At 42.4% G+C, this 16,109-nt stretch overlaps 1 protein-coding gene across 1 annotated transcript in view; it reads right to left on the bottom strand.

Moving 5' to 3' along the window:
* PKD1L1 (polycystin 1 like 1, transient receptor potential channel interacting) overlaps nt 1–16,109 on the bottom strand; it is a 185,781-nt gene that overhangs the window by 67,985 nt on the left and 101,687 nt on the right. Inside the window, exons 31-36 of the mRNA XM_065541975.2 lie at nt 15,114–15,214; nt 8,851–9,043; nt 6,980–7,063; nt 4,958–5,165; nt 2,152–2,258; nt 1,132–1,348 (exon numbers count right to left, since the gene is read on the bottom strand). Coding sequence (XP_065398047.1) covers nt 1,132–1,348; nt 2,152–2,258; nt 4,958–5,165; nt 6,980–7,063; nt 8,851–9,043; nt 15,114–15,214 — 910 coding nt within the window. The remainder of the gene's footprint in view (nt 1–1,131; nt 1,349–2,151; nt 2,259–4,957; nt 5,166–6,979; nt 7,064–8,850; nt 9,044–15,113; nt 15,215–16,109) is intronic.

Below are 16,109 nucleotides of genomic sequence, written 5' to 3'. Positions count from 1 at the left end.
ACAGGGCAGGTTGGAAAGAAAGCCTAGTGGCCTGGCAAGGTCCGGCGACACTGGGGACTGTCTGAGTTCACTGGCTCTTACCACTGTTTGAGACCCAGTTTCAGGAAGTGCTCATCAGGAACAGAGAGTCACACATGAAAGTTCCCACAATGTTGTCCATTACCATAATAAATGAAAGAAAGCTATACATGCCCAACAGGTCTTCAGCAAATGGTCATGCACAGTGGGCCATTATACAGCCCTGAAATGATGTTTTAAAAATTCATGAAGAGATCTACTCTAAAATGTTGAATAAGAAAGTGCAAAATGCAGCCGGGCACGTTGGCTCACGCCTGTAATCGCAGCCTTTGGGAGGCCAAGGCGGGAGGATCATAAGGTCAAGAGATCAAGACCATCCTGGCCAACATGGTGAAACCCCATCTCTACTAAAAATACAAAAATTAGCCGGGCGTGGTGGCATGTGCCTGTAGTCCCAGCTACTTGGGAGGCGGAGGCAGAAGAATCACTTGAACCTGGGAGGCAGAGGTTGCAGTGAGTCAAGATCATGCACCCCAGCCTGGCAACAGAGCGAGACTCCGTTTCAAAAAAAAAAAAAAAAAAAAAGATTATCACAATTGTATGAAATTTGTTTGTATATAGGGAAAGATGGAAAGGACATGCAAAAACCACAACTTCTATGGTTAGTTTGTGAGGTTATCTGTTATTTTGTCACTTTGGCCATCTCCTGCCATCCTGGCCATGATCACATCTGTACCATATCTGTAATTACTCTATTGATAGTTATCTAGGTTGTTTGGGACACACACAGGGCACTGAATAGTCTTTAATTATGGGCCTCTGGACATCACAGACCACCAGAACCATAAATTCCAGAAATTTACATTCTTATTACAATTACAGAGAAGCATTACTGCAATAATTAATAATTGGGAAGGGTAATTAATCCATGCTTGGATGGCCACTTAATGAATGTATCATTTAATATTTTGATATATTGGTAATTAACTAAGAAAAGAGGAATACACTTTAGAGGAGTTGAAAGACACAACTGTGGCAAGCGAAGCAGAGCCAGGTGCCACGCTCTGCCAGTCGGCCAGGTGCGCCATGAGAGGCCACCTGGAGGGGGCCTACCTTCCGGAAGCCGAGTCCCCCTTGCAGACAGGTGAGCTCCCGCTCCACGCGACCATCATGCCTGCCGGCAGACAGCCAGCACTGGGCAGGGAAGAACCAGCCCTGTCCTGTGCGCAGCTCCTTCACTATCACGTGGCTGATGAACCAGCCTGGGGAAGGCCCACGGCTGTCGTGCCAGAGGCAGATCTTCCTCAGCAGGCCCAGCTGGGCAGGAGTGCTGGAGGCACACACAGCAGCGTCTCATCAGCTGGGAGGGTGACAGTGTGGTCCTGGCATCCCATCAGCCCCAGTGCTCACCCTCAAGGCACTGATGGCCCACAGAGGGGGGATGGGACATGTCAAAGGTGACTGACATGCAGAGTGACATGTGAAGCCCCCTGGAACCCGACCAGAGGATGGGAGATCCCACCACGCACAGTGACCCTGCACTCAGGCCTTCAATATCCACCAGCTTTCCCAAACCAAAGTCACACAAATCTCGTTCATCTGTTTGTCTCTGGTGTGGATTAAAGTTAACCTTTTCTCTCTTAATGAAGACATAATACTCCAAACCAATAAATATCATGCATGAAATTTACCAGGAGAAAAAATAATTTAGTTCAGTCCTTTCATATTTTCTAAAACGCCAGGTACTTGCATCCTATCTTGTTAAACTCCCTCTTTCTCCAACCCCACCATCTTTGTGACACCACGTGTCCTCGCTCTTCCAAACTGGGGACAAACCTGATTAAGGTCAGAAGGTTTAGTGTCATAGAAAACACGATTATGAACTTTACTAATATGTAAAATCAGTAAGTCTTCTTCCCCCACCCTCCTTCCTTCCTTGCCTCGCATAAACCTATTGTTTAATCTACTCAGAATAACAAACTGTAAAAATACATCATAAAATTGTTTGTATATAAATTGATGCTCACTATTAGAGACCAATGTTATGTAGTCTGTTTTGTATTTGTGATAAGGCTGCACTAATTCTGATTGGCCTCTCTTTCCCAAATCTAGCAGTGAAATATTTTGGAATACCTCAGGATAAAGGTGTGTCTGGAATTCCTTTCAAACAGGGGCTTCTCTGGACAGGAGAGCTCCTTGGTTTCTGACAGTCCGTTGTCACCACATAAAACAATGTACACCTCAAAACAAAGAACAGGGGTGGGAACTCAGGCTGTTTCACAGCAGACGCCATGCAATGCTGGGCAGGGCTTCCTCGCACTTTCTCCCAGCGTTTTACCCTTCCACAAAACCACCTGCATGGTGGAGTGCCACAGCCTGGAGCCAGGGAATGAGAGGGCACGCCCAGTCCCAGACTTCCTTGGAGAGAGCAGAGGAGGGCCTTGAAGTGGAGCCTGGTAGAATTGGCCATTTCCTCACCTTCTTGATCTAGAAAAGCCAGATCCCAACTAGGTTTCGGGAGGGCGTTTGTTTTCTCATGAGAGCAGGAGAGCACCACAGTGGGTACGCCATTTTCCTCCCTGTGGCTTGGCAGGGAGATGCCAGAGCAGCCTAGACCCGGAGTAGGGTACCCATGCACCTGCAGGCATACCCTGGGGAGGCACACATCAATCTGGCTGGGCTTGTCATTCCTCACTGCTGTCTTCTGTCACACAGAAATGAACAATTCTGATGTAATGTCACTTATCAAACTTTCATTTAAGAAAGAAATTTCTGTTTCTGAAATCCTTCCTTATTCCAAAGTGTATATTTTCTTTGACTAGTTTCTAAACTTTGTGTTTTCACCTTTCTCTCTCTAATGTTCTGGAGTTTATTTTTTGTGTGTATGATGTAAAGATTCAATAGTACCTTTTTTCTACAAGGACAGCTATTGTTCCAAAATATTTTTTAAACAGTGCCCCCTTTCCTGTGGTTTGTAAGACCTCTAGTCTCCCCCAGAAATCCCTCCTCAGTACCTCTCCTGAGGTCACGACATGATCTCAGGTACTACAGTTTCAAAATAAGCCTGAATATTGGGTAGGGAGTCCCTGCTCTGTTCTTCTCTTGAGAGTCGGCATGACTGGTATTGCAATTCTCTTGTATTCTTTTCCACCTGAATTTTAGGATCAGTTTTCCAAGTTCCACAAAACACCTTCCTAGAATTATGAATAGATTTAATTGGATTTAACCTGATTATGCCTTAGGTTTTCATCTGTAAAGTGAGTATATTAATAGAATTTCATTCACACTATTATTATTAATGTTATAGATTAATTTGGGAGAAATGACAAAGGAAAATTGGCTTTCTCATCCATAAACATAGCTCTTTAGATCTCTTATGCATATTGGGGATAGTTCTTTCATGATGGTCTTGTATGTGGGGTTTGATGAATTCACTTCTAGGCACCCCACCATTTTTTACTGTGACAAAGAGGTTCTTGTTTTCAACTCCATGCTATAAATAGTCATTGCTGTTTTATAGAGATTATTTTGATGATTTTTTCTCAATCAAAAATTCAGCAAGTTTCTTAAATGCTATTAGTGCTAATCATTAGCGTGAACATGCTTCTTCATTTGCTGTGTAGACAACCTCATCCTGTGCGAAGAACCATCTCTTGGCTGGGAATGGTGGCTCAAGCCTGTAATCCCAGCACTTTGGGAGGCTGAGACGGGTGGATCACGAGGTCAGGAGATTGAGACCATCCTGGCTAACACGGTGAAACCCCGTCTCTACTAAAAAATATAAAAAACTACCCGGGCGAGGTGGCGGGCGCCTGTAGTCCCAGCTACTCGGGAGGCTGAGGCAGAAGAATGGCGTAAACCTGGGAGGCGGAGCTTGCAGTGAGCTGAGATCCGGCCACTGCACTCCAGCCTGGGTGACAGAGCGAGACTCTGTCTCAAAAAAAAAAAAAAAAAAAAAGAACCATCTCTTTCTCCCTTTTGGAATCTTATATTCCTGTTTTATTTCTTGCTTTATTGTTTTTACCAGGATTTCTAGCACAATGATAAATTGCAGTGCTGACAGCAGACATCCCTTAGAAACCATCTAAAGCTTCACCACTAAATCTTCCTTTGTTAGGTTAAGAACATTCCTATGTGTATGCATTGCTCATGAATATATACATGTATGTTTATCTGATAGACAATTTAAATATACAGTTGGTAGATGAAGGGTTTATGGTAAGGACCACATAAGCTTTAAAAATGTGTCCCCATCTATCCTACTACACTGTGGCACCCCATCTCATTCATCCTCCCATCTAACTCTTTCTCATCCACACCCCAATCCTATGGATTCCATAAAGTAACCACGGTTCCCTTGGGAAATGGGAACGTGAGTTCCAAGGGTAGAGGGAGCCTCCCTCTCTTTGAGGGATTTGTGTCGCACGCACTTCGAATTGCACATGGCTCTGCCCAGGCTCCATTTCCGCCCCTGCAGACCTCACCTCCACAGCTCACCGCGGCACCGCTGCTCCACTGGGCCCAGTGCTGGACTATTTCCTCCTCCTCCACCGCATCCTGCTTCCCACCCCACCTTCATCCTCCACCAGCTTCTCTGGGACTGTCGTTTTCTGCCCCAAGCTCAGAATAGTACGTCTCATTCTCAGAGTCTCAAAGATCCACTCAGAGACAGAACAGATCTCCCCGGGCTGCTTTCCACAGTGGAGACAGAAGGAGAAGGGACTGGAACAGCTGCAGAAGGTGAAGGGGTCTGTTCTTCACCCTGACAGACGTGCAGGCTGAGGGAGGGCCCTGGAAAGGGCAGGCAAGCCTTGCCTCAGCAATGAGATGGGCCTGCTGTGACAGGTAACAGACAGGGAAGCCAAATCACCAGATCCTCACTTCTGATGCTGACATTGCTTAGACACCATCAAAGAGTACCCCCAGATGCTCGAGCTACCTTTGAGGTCAACCTGGCCGGAGCTCGGAAGCCGGTGTCAATGATGACCGCATACAGCTGGTGGCCTGGCAAGGGGGCTTCTTGCAGAAAGATGTAACCAGATTTCTTTTTTTCATGATGATCTACTTGTCTGCTTTTAGCAACCAAAAATCCATAAAGAATCAGAGAACCCATAATAAAAATACTGGGAAGCAAGTTTTCTGGGTGGCTATAAACGAAAGGAGAGATATAAAGAAAATTGCTCATGAAAATAGACATATAGGAAAAGACTGATTGCCACCCCTAACCCCTTATACACAAAAGTCTCTGCTGGGCTTCATTGATACGTTTTTACACTTGCTGGAAGCTGAATTGGGAGGGCTTTGAAGGCAGGGAACTGGCCCATGGTCCAGCGAGCAGCACCCCACAAGCATGGACTCCAGAGTCAAAGAAAACTTGTAATGGACCAGCCTCTGTACCAAGAGGCTGTGCCATGCTGGCTCTGAGGAACTTTCATTGTGAACTATGGCTAAGAATGCCAATCTCACTGCTATTGTAAAGATTAAGCAATATAAATACACACAATTCTTGAAACATACAAGTGGCATTATGTTTATCCCTCTCTCCCTCTCCTGCTACCAGAACAAGGCTAGGAGATGTTGGTGATGTTTTGGAGCCCCTGCCTGTGCCTTCCACTGCCCCTGTGGATGCTGCTGCTTGTTCCCTACCTGCAGCCTCCACCTACCTGTTCCCAGCCACCAACACTGGCTGGGGAGAGATCACTGAACCCCCACAGATCTGTAGAATGACGTTCATATCAAGCTGCTGTGCTGGGACTCTAACCTAACTGGAGTCTCATAGATTTCTGATGGGATCTCAGAGGGTGGGCACCAGGGTCTATGCCACATGGGGATGTTGCCCGCCCCATCCCCTGCCATTCTGCGCTTTGATTTCATCTGAGGATTGGGCTCTGTTCTTAGTTTCTCACCTGCCCTCTTTCTCCCCACCAGGATAGAGCCTGTTCAGAGCTTTGCCCCATGAGCTCTGCAGGGTGCTCACATCCTTCCACCTGGACAATACTCTGAAATCTTCAAGATTCTGGCCAGATATCCCACTTGCTACTGCCCCTGTAGAACTTCAGATGTTGCCTCTCCCTGGACACCTTCCAGAGCTGCTTCTCCCATGGTTTGCTCCAGCCCCAGCGATATCAATGCCGCAGATACCACGGTTGAGGCTGCTGTCCTCTGAGCCCTGATCACTGAATGGTCAGTGACCTTATCTGTATCCAGCATCTGTTGCATTAGCAATTAATGTCTTATTACTAATTATCTGATCCATCAACTAGTCTATGAAGTAATATGATTGATGAAATAATAAAGTAGAGCTTCCTATTACATGAATATAATGAGAAGAGAATTATTCATTCAGCAAATATTTACTCTGAGCATTGTATTAAATGTAGGGTGACACTGATAAATAAGACAGGGAAGGCTCCTGTCCATATCAGCTTAAACTCACTTCACCCATATCTGAGTCTAAATATAGCCATTTCATATAAAAGTGGCTATAAAAATAGTGTACATTTTAAATTTATTATCTAAAATGAGACACTCCAGAGAGAGAAAGAGGGAGCTATTAATAATTAGGCTATGACAGTAAACATAAACCAGGAGAAGCCCTTTAGGCAGTATTGTCACTGTAGATATCAACTCTATCAATAATAATTGACCAAATTCACACTGAACTAAAACTAAACTTAAAAATACGAAAAGTATGTTGACTTTCTTGTGTTTATGAATCTCTCATCAGTGAATTTAAGTATAGAGAGACAAAATATATATGTATATATTCAACTATAAGAATATTTAAAGATAATTATAAAGAATATTTAAAGACAATTATCCACTAACACGCGTATTTCAAAAACACAATGATAGTAAGTAACATGGATTTCAAGCACCCCTGGAATTATATGTGGACATCCTGAGTGAACCATAAAACAAATAAAGTCTATGAAGTCTTTATGTAGGAAATAGAACTTACCTCTGTAACTTGGAAATGTCACTCACTTCAAAACTGGCCTTCAGCTTCCTCCTTAGGAGACCAAATGCCGCAAGGCGATCGTAGCTAGGAGGGAAATGCGGATGAGGATACAGAATGTGTGGAGAGAGCAGCTATTGACAGTGCGAAGGCATGTTGGTTAAAGGAATGTGAAAAGGAAGAAAGACTGCAATAATGATAACTTTATGACTAAGACCCAGTTTAAAAGATTCACCTGAAACCTAAGTTAGAAACGAGGGACTCTTCTTTTGTGCCAGAGTTCTTCACATCTGTGTGTTGGGATACATGGCTCCCATGGAGGCTGTCCTGAGACATAAGAGTTCAGAGCAGATGGCGGTCTTCATGACAGCCCTCCACAGCATGGCTGCAGCCTGAGGCTCTTGGGTCCCAGTCACAGCCTAGCTGTGCCACTAGTCAAGCTCTGGCCAACTTCTCTGCCTAAGCGCCAGTTCCTGGCATTACAAACATTCAACCCTGACAATCACTGTAAACACTGTCTCCTTTTTTAAAAGTACAGTCTATCTCACCCTCATTAGCTTGTGAGCAGGTCCTATGTGTTATTGATTTTTTTTTTTTTTTTTTTTTGAGATGGAGTCTCGCTCTGCTGCCCAGGCTGGAATGCAGTGGCATGATTTCAGCTCACTGCAACCTCTGCCTCCCAGGTTCAAGTGATTCTTGTGCCTTGGCCTCCCAAGTAAATGGGATTGCCAGTGTGTGCCCATCTAATTTTGTATTTTTAGTAGAGATGGGGTTTCGCTATGCTGGCTAGGCTGGTCTCAAACTCCTAACCTCAAGTGATCCACCCGTCTCGGCCTCCCAAAGTGCTGGGATTACAGGCATGAGCCATCACACCTGGCCTGTTATTCACTTTTGTACCCTTGGCTCACAAAAATGTGCCTATCAGAGAGTAGTTATGTAATGTAGAATGAATGACTGCATTAATGCATTTATCAATAATTTAATATTGAAGCAAAATATTGGGCCATTACCAGTAAGTTTGGATGTACTCCTAGAAATGGCATCAGATAAATTTAAGAGTGCAACATAAGAAAACATAAGAAAATCAATAAGCGGTTATGAATTGCACTGATATGGTATGATTTGGATATATTTGCCTCCTAGCAGGAAATCACAAAATATAGTGTCCTATGGCTTATTTAGAAATGACTATTTCTATTTCTAAATATGCCTAATAATTGTTTATCTCTCTCCTAATGAAAAGGTAAGGGCAACAAAAAAGAATGAACTGAGTCTCTCATAGAATTGTTAGTCAGCTAGAAGACAAATAATTTCTAATTTAGTGACATGACTCATATACCCAGAAATTTCTGAGGAGGCTGCTCATCTTTGCGCAGAGACTTTTCTTGCCTCTGAAAGCACACCTTCACCACCAGGCTGTGGAGGGTCCTCTGAAGATGAGGGACCCTCAGGGCAACATGGGGGCATGGTGAGAGCTGAGGGTCCCACCTGCCTGACTACAAACTGCATACTCAATGGATGTCGGCACTTCTGTGATAAGAAAACGGATGGGTTCATCTACCACTCATCCACTGACTCACATCTTCAACACTTACTAAACACCTCCTGCATGACAGTCACCATGGGAAGGAGGAACACGAAGACAGTCTATAGAGCAGCCCCTGCTCCTTGGGAGCCCACAGAGTGGGAGAACCAAGGCTGACACACGACCCGGCTACAAGAGAACTGACATAGGCTGGAGAGTTGTACAAACCAAGGGTGCTCCAGTTTCTTACGGACAAGGTTCAGGAAAGGCTCTGGGGGTTGGGCCAAACGCAGAAGACAAGACAGTCATTTACTAAAAATCTCAGATTCTTTCTCAAATGTGTCTATACCTGCAGGTCACTTTTTCAGGAGAAGTTCCTGGTTGTGGAGAGAAACGTTCAGATTTCCACTCTCTCTTGTCCCAAAACAGGCATCGGATCCACTGGAAATGTACCGTATAGTTCACTGCCTTCGCTAAATATTTGTTTGGAGGTTTTCTGTCATAATCAGCATCCAATAAGGATAAATAGCCTACATTGACATCTAAAAAGAGAAAACATAAATTAAAAATACAACCTGAGGTTTGCAGAAAAGCATTCTCCATTTTAAATGCAGAGAAAGTAGGCAGATAGGTGGGGACAAGGACTAGAGATGAGCAAGAACTGAAAGACAGCATCAAATTCTAGACATTTCCTGTCCTTGGAGCATTTAAATTTGGATTAAATCCACCCAGTCAAAGCTCCTGGATGCAGATATGAATTGAGGAACGGTAGAGAATTGGGAAGAAAAACAGTGTTTCTAGCATGCCTTATGTTCCAAGTGCCCCCTGACACCCTGAACAGGCCACCCCCGACCCTAGTGGGGATGGAAGAGGGTTGAGTCAGTTTCTTTAGCTGCCATTCAAGCCCACTTCCTACTCCTTGCCAGTTTGTCAGCCAGCCTGTGAAATTTTGGTATACCCAGAGTCTGAACCCATTCTGGTAAGGACGGCACAATTACCTGTGGAGTTTTAGCCTAACATTTTTTTTTTTTATGTTTAGCCTACTTTTTATGTTTAGAAGCAAAAGTATTTAATACTCTATTTATTTAAAAATTGCCCCAAGACTTTTTAATAAATGGTGTTGGGACAACTAGACATTAGCCGTTTGTAAAAATATGGGCACCTCATACTATAAAAAATAATAATAAATATTAGCAAATCAGATATCTAAATAAAAGAGAAAAAACAAAACAAACTGCGCAAGTACTGAGGAACACATGAATGACTTCCTTTATAATTTGGACGTAAGAAATAAATTTTGAACTATGGCTCAAAATCTAAGAGTCTTACAAGAAATGGTGGATAAATTATTATTTTAAAAATAGCCTAACATATAAAGAGCTCTTAAATATCAAGAAAAAACAAACTCAATACAAAAATGGGCATATACGAACAATTCACAGAAAAAAAAGTGGATAATGGTTTTAAATATATGAAAAAATACCCAACTTAATTCATATAAAATGCATATTAAAATGAACGTTTCTCAATTATACGACTGGCAAAACTCAACAGCTTGAAAATACATCCTGTTGGCAAAGAAGTGGGAAAACAGGCAGCGTCAGACACTGCTGGAGGTGAATGTGACAATACTTACCAAAATCACATAGGCATTTACTGTTCAACCCAGGAACAGCCTACCTAGGAATTAAACTTGAAGATACACTCCTCCTACTACATTTGATACAGTATATGCACAAGTCTTCCATGCAAATACATAGGAGACTGGCTGAATAAACTATGGTCCATCTATACAATGGAGAAGCACACAGCAGTTAAAAAAAAAAGATATTGATGAATAAATACATATGAAGTGATTTCTAAATATGTAATTTAACTAAGAAAAGCACAATGCAAATGAGTGTAAGAAATAAGGGGAAATAATGTGGGTATGCATGGGCTTATTTTCCCAAAAAGAAACATCAGAAAAACAATTCCCATAAAATTACAATAATCGAGGCAGGGCGCAATGGCTCACGCCTATAATCCCAGCACTTTGGGACGCCGAAGCGAGTGGACCACCTGAGGTCGGGAGTTCGAGACCAGCCTGACCAACATGGAGAAACCCCATTTCTACTAAAAATACAAAATTAGCCAGGTGTGGTGGCACATGCCTGTAATCGCAGCTACTCGGGAGGCTGAGGCAGGAGAATCGCTTGAACCCAGGAGGTGGAGGTTGTGGTGAGCCAAGATCGTGCTATTGCACTCCAGCCTGGGCAACAAGAGTGAAACTCCAGTCTCAAAAAAACAAAAAAACAAAAAAAAATTATAATCATCGTTCTTCACAGAACTAGACAAAACAATCCTAAAATTCATATGGAATCACATAGCCAAAGCAATACTAAGCAAAAAGAACAAATCTGGAGGCATCACATTACCAGACTTCAAACTATACTACAAGGCCATAGTTACCAACACAGCATGCCAGTGGCATAGAAATAGGCATGTAGACCAATGGAACAGAATGGAGAACCCAAAAATAAGGCCAAATACCTAAAGCCAATTGATTTTTGACAAAGCAAACAAAAACATGAAGTGAGTAAAGGACACCCTGTTCAACAAATGGTGCTGGGATAATTGGCTAGCCACATGTATTAAAATAAAACTGGATCCTCATCTCTCATTTTATGTAAAAAATCAACTCAAGCTGGATCAAAGACGTAAATCTAAGACTTGAAGCTATAAAAATTCTAAAAGATAACATCGGAAAAACTCTTCTAGACATTGGCTTAGGCAAATAATTCATGACCAAGACCCAAAAGCAAATGCATTGAAAACAAAAATAAATAGATGGGACCCAGTTAAACCAAAAAGCTTCCGCAAAGCAAAAGAAATAATCAGCAGAGTAAGCACACAACCAACAGAGTAGGAGAAAAAATCTGCAAACTATGCATGTGACAAAGGACTAATACCCAGAATTTATAAGGAACTCAAACAAATCAGCAGGAAAAAACAACCCCATCAAAAAGTGGGCAAGGACATGAACAGACGATTCTCAAAAGAAGATATATAAATGGCTAAAAAATATGTGAAAAAATATGCTACATCACTAAGTAACAGGGAAATGCAAATTAAAACCACAATGAGATACCGTCTTACTCCTGCAAGATTGGCCATAATTTTTAAAAATCAAAAAATAATAGATGTTGGTGTGTATGTGGTGAAAAGGAACGCTTTCACACTGCTTGTGGGAATGTAAACTAGTACAACAGGACCAACCTAAATGCCCACCAAGCAACAAGAGGATAAAGAAAATATGTTATGTGTGCACCATGGAATACTACTCAGACATAAGAAGGAACAAAACAACGGCATTTGCAGAAACCTGGATGGAGTTGGAGATTCTAAGTGAAGTAACTCTATTCTAAGTGAAGTAACTCTATTCTAAGTGAAGTAACTCAGGAATGGAAAACCAAACATTGTATGTTCTCACTTATACGTGGGAGATAAGCTATGAGGATGCAAAGGCATAAGAATGATATAATAGGACTTTGGGGACTTGGGGGTAAGGATGTGGGGGTAAGAGATAAAAGACTATGTATAGGGTACAGGGTATACTGCTCAGGTGATGCGTGCACCAAAATCTCACAAATCACCACTAAGGAACTTATTCATGTAACCAAAAACCACTGAAATAAAATAAAATAAAGGAAACAAATGAAAACAATCACCTATAAGGACTAGGTGAGAACAAGGTAGAGGAATAAGGCTGTTAAAAGATTTAGCTCTGAATACATACATCTTTAAATGTGCTTTAGACATTTGAACAATAAAATGTCTCACAAATTCAAAACATAAATTAATATTAAAAAATGGGGCTGGGCACTGTGGCTCACGCCTGTAATCCCAGCACTTTGGGAGGCCAAGGAGGGTGGATCACCCGAGGTCAGGATTTCAAGGCCAGCCTGACCAACATGGTGAAACCCTGTCTCTATTAAAAATACAAAAATTAGCTGGGCCTGGTGGTGCATGCCTTTAATCTCAGCTACCCGGGAGGCTGAGGCAGGAGAATCGCCTGAACTCGGGAGGTGGAGGTTGCAGTGAGCCAAGGTCGTGCCATTGCACTCCAGCCTGGGCAACAAGAGCGAGACTCTGACTCAAAAACAAAAACAAAAACAAAACAAAAGGATAAAAGTAAGCCTTAGCATTAAGTACATGCAAAAAAGTGAACATAGCTGTATATAAAATGTATAGCAAAACCCCACAGAGAAAATAATTAATTCAACTAACTTTTGACTATGTGCTCTTACTGTAATATATCATGTAAGAACGTAAAGTCAAAACTAAACCAAAAAATCTAGAAAGAAATATTGAACTTTATCTGGTAGATTTGTGATTGTTAAGGGTACAGGTGCTGTAATTCTAAAACGATTTTATATATACTGTAGGATACAGCAAAGTGAATTTAGGTCATTGGAAACTGGCTCTCAAGTTCTCATGTTTTGGCAACTGGAATTCTCACTGTAGGAGAATGGGGATCTGAACACACAATGGGAGAAAGTAAGAAGGAACCCTGGGTGTTGGATTCGAATTAAGGCATTGTCATGAATGCATTTTACACACACACACACACACACACACGTTAAATCAATGATGCTCCAATAGCAATGAGCAAATGTGATGCGCAGTGCTTGTGTTCTAATTTCATTTCCCATCAATGAACCAAGCCTCACAGAGGACATGGCCAGTTCCAAGGAAGGGCTGGCCAAACACAGGATAAGCCAGGACACCCTGGTGTCCCAGAAAGTAGATAAGCACTTGAGGATCATGATGTCATGTCAAAAAAACCTCAGGTAGCATCTTGGAGGAGCTCCCACTGGAATAATTTGTGCATCAAAAAGAAAAATAGTGGAGGTGAACTAAACACATTGAATTTTTAAGAAACGCTATGCACCATAGAGACAAGAGAGCAAGAGTAAGATAGAGAGAGACAGAAGCTCTTCTTTACTGAAGAATGCCAGTTAATTCATGGTGGAATTAGCAAATCACCATTTTGTAGCCTTCTGTGTACCTATATCACCCACAGGTCCTTAAAATCACGGGGTGACAGTTTGTAGGGGAAGAAGATACTAAGATGGTCTCACAAGTATCATCTCTCAAAGGGGAAAATGGAGAGATTGGAGGTTCTTTCCCCAAGCAAATTACCAAGCTTAGCACCATCGCCTATGGAATATGCTGCCAATCATCTGTGAGCTGAATTTAATCATGAGGAAACAGTCAGGCAATTTCCTGAATGTACAACATTCAGAAAATAACTAACCTAAGCTCATAAAAAAAGTCTGGAAAAAAAAAAAAGGCAAAAATTGGGAGTGTGTTGTAGATTTTTAAAGGGACTATATAAAAACACAGCAACAAAATGCATTCATGAACTTTGACCTACTTCTGATTTAAAAATATAAAGAGCTATAGAAGGCATTTGGGGGGATTTTAAAAATTTAACTGTGGATTACAGAATAGATATTCTTGAATTAACATTGATTTCTTTTCCTTATGATAGTGTACTGAGTTTTGTAGAGAATTCCCTTGTTCTCATGAGATGTTTAAGTATTTAGGGGTGGTATGTCACAGGGCCTGCAACTAACTTTCTCTCCAATGGCTTGTCCTCCCCCTCAAAAACATCCCCCACCCACGTGTGCACACCTGTACACATGCAGATAAGGCAAATGAGGCAGAAATCAACAAATGGTGAATCTCAAGGAAAAGTATACAGGTATATGTTGTACATATTTTTCTAATTTTCCATCAACTTGAAATTACAATAAAAACTGAAAAAGAACACACGAAATGCAACATTAAAAAATACCATGGAGATTTTGAATTTGGTGAGCAATACAGTTTGATTCATTTTTAAAAGAAACAAATACTGGTTCTCAGAGGAAAATAACTATATCCCAATAAAAATGTAGAGACAGTGGGTCTGGCCCACTCACTGACAGTCAGAAGCCAGCTCCTCTCCAGGGCCAGGGCCTGTGGAAGTCAATGTAAAGCGCGTGTATGGTGAGTTGCCTGTGGGTGCCACTTCAGCCCACTGAGCTTCAGTTTCTTGCTTTTTTGGGGAGGCTCAGAATCCTAAGCCACCAGGGGCAGAACATGGAGAAGGGGTGAGCTCCAAACTTCACACTCTGCCCCCACACTGCTTCAGAGGGGGTCCTGTGCCCTGTTGATAACGTGAGATACAGAGACGTCTCAGAAGTCCTGGGTCAACTCTGCAGTCAGGGAAGCTCAGCAGAGGTAAGTTTGAGGGAAGCAAGGCAGGAGGGTGCTGCAGGCGAAGACTCAGCCTGAGCACACACAGAGCCCTGAGGGTCAGGAGGAGGCAGGAGAGACCAGCTGGGGAGGGATGGGCAGGGCAGGGAGCAGCAGCAGCCACTGCGTCACAAGGATGGTGCTCACTATGGGCAGTTTCCATGTGGGGTATCCACAGTGGAGCAGTTTGTTTATAAGCAAGCAGAGAAAAAGGATTTTGATGTTTTTGTCATGAATAAAGAAAAACACCACTATACATACAAAGGTTATAGGGGATGTTTTAATCATGCCAACAGAATTGGAAAAGATGGCGCCTTGTCCACTGACCTTTCTGAGAAGCAGCAGGTATATAAATCTGCACAATTGACTCATCCCAGAAGTAGATCTGCTTCACAAGAAAATCAGAGGGAGTAGGTTTCTCAGAGAACCTAGGAGATAAAAACGAAATAGGGATTTCTCAATTTTTTTCTTCTCTCTCAAAGATTTTAGTCAAATTTCTATCAAGAGTTTGCTCAATTTGTGCAAAATACCCTTGTCACTGCAAGGAGGTAGCCTGGGACTAAAAAGGGTCAATGTGCTTAATTCCACAACGCCACCTGGTCTCTTAGTAAAAACTCCTACATAACACTTTCACCCTGCATCTCATTAAAAACAAACACTTTGGCCGGGTGCGGTGGCTCACACCTGTAGTCCCAGCACTTCGGGAGGCCGAGGTGGGTGGATCACCTGAGGTTGGGAGTTCAAGACCAGCCTGACCAACATGGTGAAACCCCATCTCTACTTAAAAATACAAAATCAACTGGGCGCGGTGGTTCACACTTGTAAGCTCAACTACTCGGGAGGCTGAGGCTGGAGAATCGCTTGGGAGGCAGAGGTTGCAGTGAACCGAGATTGCACCATTGCACTCCAGCCTGGGCAACAAGAATGAAACTCCATCTCAAAAACAAACAAAAAACCAAACCAAATAACAAACACTTCAGTAGCAAACAAGTACAAGAACGGCCAGCATAGTCTGTAGGAATAAGACAAACAGCACTGGCTACACGTGGTTAGGGAGGGGCACTGTAGCACACACACATATGTTTGCATGTTTGTATTAACTTTTTACCGTAACCTGTTTGTAGATAGAAGATAGCAACACAAAGCTAAATAGTAGTCTTAGTAGTTAGACTCAGAAATTCCTCAGAACTGATTTACTTTTTCTGCATGTGACTTAAAGAATTAAATTAAAATCCAAACTCTAAGCAGATAGCCACTTTTAGACATCGAATGGTTAGCTAAGATGGCAGAATGAGGGTCAGGACAATAAGCAGAGATTAAACT

Source organism: Macaca fascicularis, chromosome 3 (genome assembly GCF_037993035.2).
Source record: "Macaca fascicularis isolate 582-1 chromosome 3, T2T-MFA8v1.1".
Taxonomy (NCBI): Eukaryota; Metazoa; Chordata; class Mammalia; order Primates; family Cercopithecidae; genus Macaca; species Macaca fascicularis.
The sequence above is the reverse complement of the archived record's forward strand: the minus strand, read 5'-3'. Positions and strand labels throughout refer to the sequence as shown.